This window comes from Trichechus manatus, unplaced genomic scaffold (assembly GCF_000243295.1).
Source record: "Trichechus manatus latirostris isolate Lorelei unplaced genomic scaffold, TriManLat1.0 scaffold00061, whole genome shotgun sequence".
Lineage (NCBI taxonomy): Eukaryota > Metazoa > Chordata > Mammalia > Sirenia > Trichechidae > Trichechus > Trichechus manatus.
In genome coordinates this window covers 3083016-3085631 of record NW_004443997.1, presented here as the reverse complement: position 1 = coordinate 3085631, position 2616 = coordinate 3083016, and the positions used below count along the sequence as shown (strand labels likewise).

Here is a 2616-nt window from a genome sequence, read left to right as displayed (position 1 = left end):
GCTTGTCACCGCCCACTGATAGCAGAAGTTTACTAGATAAAGCCACATGTTAAGTCACCTGCATCGGTCTCTCGCCTGTCAACTTCGTCGTACACGTCCATGGCAAGTTCTTCAAACAAATGATTACTTAGCTGAAAGTAAAACATATCAGGAACACAAGGGACAAGGATTAACACTAGAGGGGCCTTAGTTACCCCCTTATCTCCAATGTCTTACCCAAAGCCAGTGCTTATTAGCAAATACCCACTGTTAAAAGAGCAGACAATACAAATTTCCAAATAGTACAGATCCTCTAGGAATTGCCTCCCACAGCAGCCTCGTTACTTTCTGATACACAGACATGGGTGTTGCTACTAAGGATGTAAAATAGATGCACAGGGCATAATTTCAAAAGCAAGTTCCAGTTCTCTACTCTTCATGTGATATTACCCTTTTGGTTTCTTCTTCTGCTCTCGAGAGCACTTACCAGTTTCCCAAAATATAAGGGATCCTAAACACTTGGTAGGATAAAGAAGCCAAAACAAGCCATGTTGAGATTACAATGTGTCATTGAACAAAAATATTACCCAGGTCTCAGTTAAGTTTATCTGCTACCTTCCTTGCTAGCAGTCCTTCACTCCCCAGAAGAACTGAACTTTCCCAGTGGAGCACAGATTGATTGGTGAGTACACTGTGTAGTGTTAGCTAACCAAACGATCACCACACAGACTGAAGCGCCTAATGGAGGCGGTGGGGATGGGTAGGACAACCAAGGTCTTCCTCAACTCTGCCCAGGTGAAGCCGCTAGGAGGGTGGCCCCAGTTCTCCTTGCACATTTTCTTTCATAAAACTCACCCTGGCACTGACAGCTGTCACTATTTAATCAGCTGCTTCCCTGCTCTGTGAGGGCAGACTCTGCATTTGTTACCTTCCCTACTGTGTTCCTTACACACACAAACAGGACAGGGCATTTAGGAGGTACTCAATAAATAGCTACTCACGGAATGACCAGGAGGTAGTACTTTATGCAGTAATTTAAAATGCTGGCTACAAAGACCTTATCCAAAACCAAACCTGTTGCCATTGAGTCGATTCTGACTCATAGCGATCCTACAGGACAGAGCAGAACTGCCCCATAAGGTTTCCAAGGAGCAGCTGGGGGATTCGAACTGCCGACCTTTTGGTTAACAGTTGAGCTCTTAACCACTGGGCCACCAGGGCTCCACAAAAACCTCATAGGAACACATTAAAATGTGTACAATACACTGCTGGGTTAAAAAAAGAATAAAAAAAAGGATATAAAATTCTATAATTATGATTTTCAGTTTAAAAAATGATATGCATGTGAAACAAGAATTGGAAGAAATACACCAAAATATTGAGTCTGAATCCATTAAGAGTATGGTGATGGAGAATGCTTCCCCCTTCTCTATTTTTCAAATGTTCTCTAATCTGGTTATATTACATTTATAATTAAAAATAAACTCTGAGAGCCTATTGCTGGTTAAGATGATGAAGAATTGGGAACTTGACCTTGCTTTATAAATATAGCCTCTATCCTCTAAGGGGGCTACAAGCTAGTGTTATTGTTACTAACAACAACTATAATGGCTAATACTGATTGATTGCTTACATCCCAGGTACTACACTAATATTATCACGTTTAATACAGCAGCCCTATAAAAACAGGAACTACTATCATGCCATTTTGCAGACAAGGAGTTGAGGCGCAGAACTTAGTAGCTCGCCTAAAGTCACAAAGCTACTAAGTGATGGACCTGAGATCCAAATTTGTCCCTCAAAACATTAACATTTACTGACTCCAGGAACACATTAATTCTCGTTCTACTCCTCTCAGTTTTTCATCAGGAAGGAGGGGAGGAAGGAAGGCACCAAAGGACAAACACTAAACTGGCACTGGTAAGAGTGGTCACCTATGGGAAGGGGACTACAGAGTGGGGGTCAACAAGTAATAACAGCAGCAGCTAACTGTTACTGTGCAGTAATGATTTGCAACCCCTGCTGTATCATTATCTCCTTTTTCTAGAAGAGAACACCAACGCACAGAGAAGCTAAGGAGCTTGGCAGAGCCGAGATCTGGACCAATCTGCCCCAGATCCCAAGTTCTTGAGTGCTGTACTAAACCTGGAGCCCCTGTGGTGCAGTGGTTAAGAGCTCGACTGCTTGAATCCACCAGCCATTCCTTGGAAACCCTATCGGGCAGTTCTACTCTGTCCTATTGGGTTGCTATGAGTCGGAATTGACTCGAGGGCAATGGGTTTGGTTTTTTTGGTACTAAACTTTGTTCCAGATATTTATTTAGTGCCTGCTACATGCTAGAAATATTACAGACATAATCCTGGCTTTAATGAAACTTCCAGCCTAACGAATGTAGATTAGTCAAAGGGAATAATAATAATTTGATTACATATTACTTAATAAAAATAAATCACTCAATATTTAGTGCTATCAGACTCCAAAGCTTAATCACCTTACTATGCAAACTCCTTAATTGAAGAAAGGCAATAAAACACACAGACACACAAAACCGTAGATATAGAACACAAAGACACCAAACAAATTGCATAAAATACATTTATTTCATATTACAGTTAAATACTAGTGAAGGATAAATTC

At 41.1% G+C, this 2616-nt stretch overlaps 1 protein-coding gene across 1 annotated transcript in view; it reads right to left on the bottom strand.

Annotated features, from left to right (window-relative positions):
- The window catches only part of GIT2 (GIT ArfGAP 2), a 53596-nt gene that overhangs the window by 32292 nt on the left and 18688 nt on the right, over positions 1-2616 (bottom strand). The window contains 1 exon segment of the mRNA XM_004378983.2: positions 47-131. Coding sequence (XP_004379040.1) covers positions 47-131 — 85 coding nt within the window.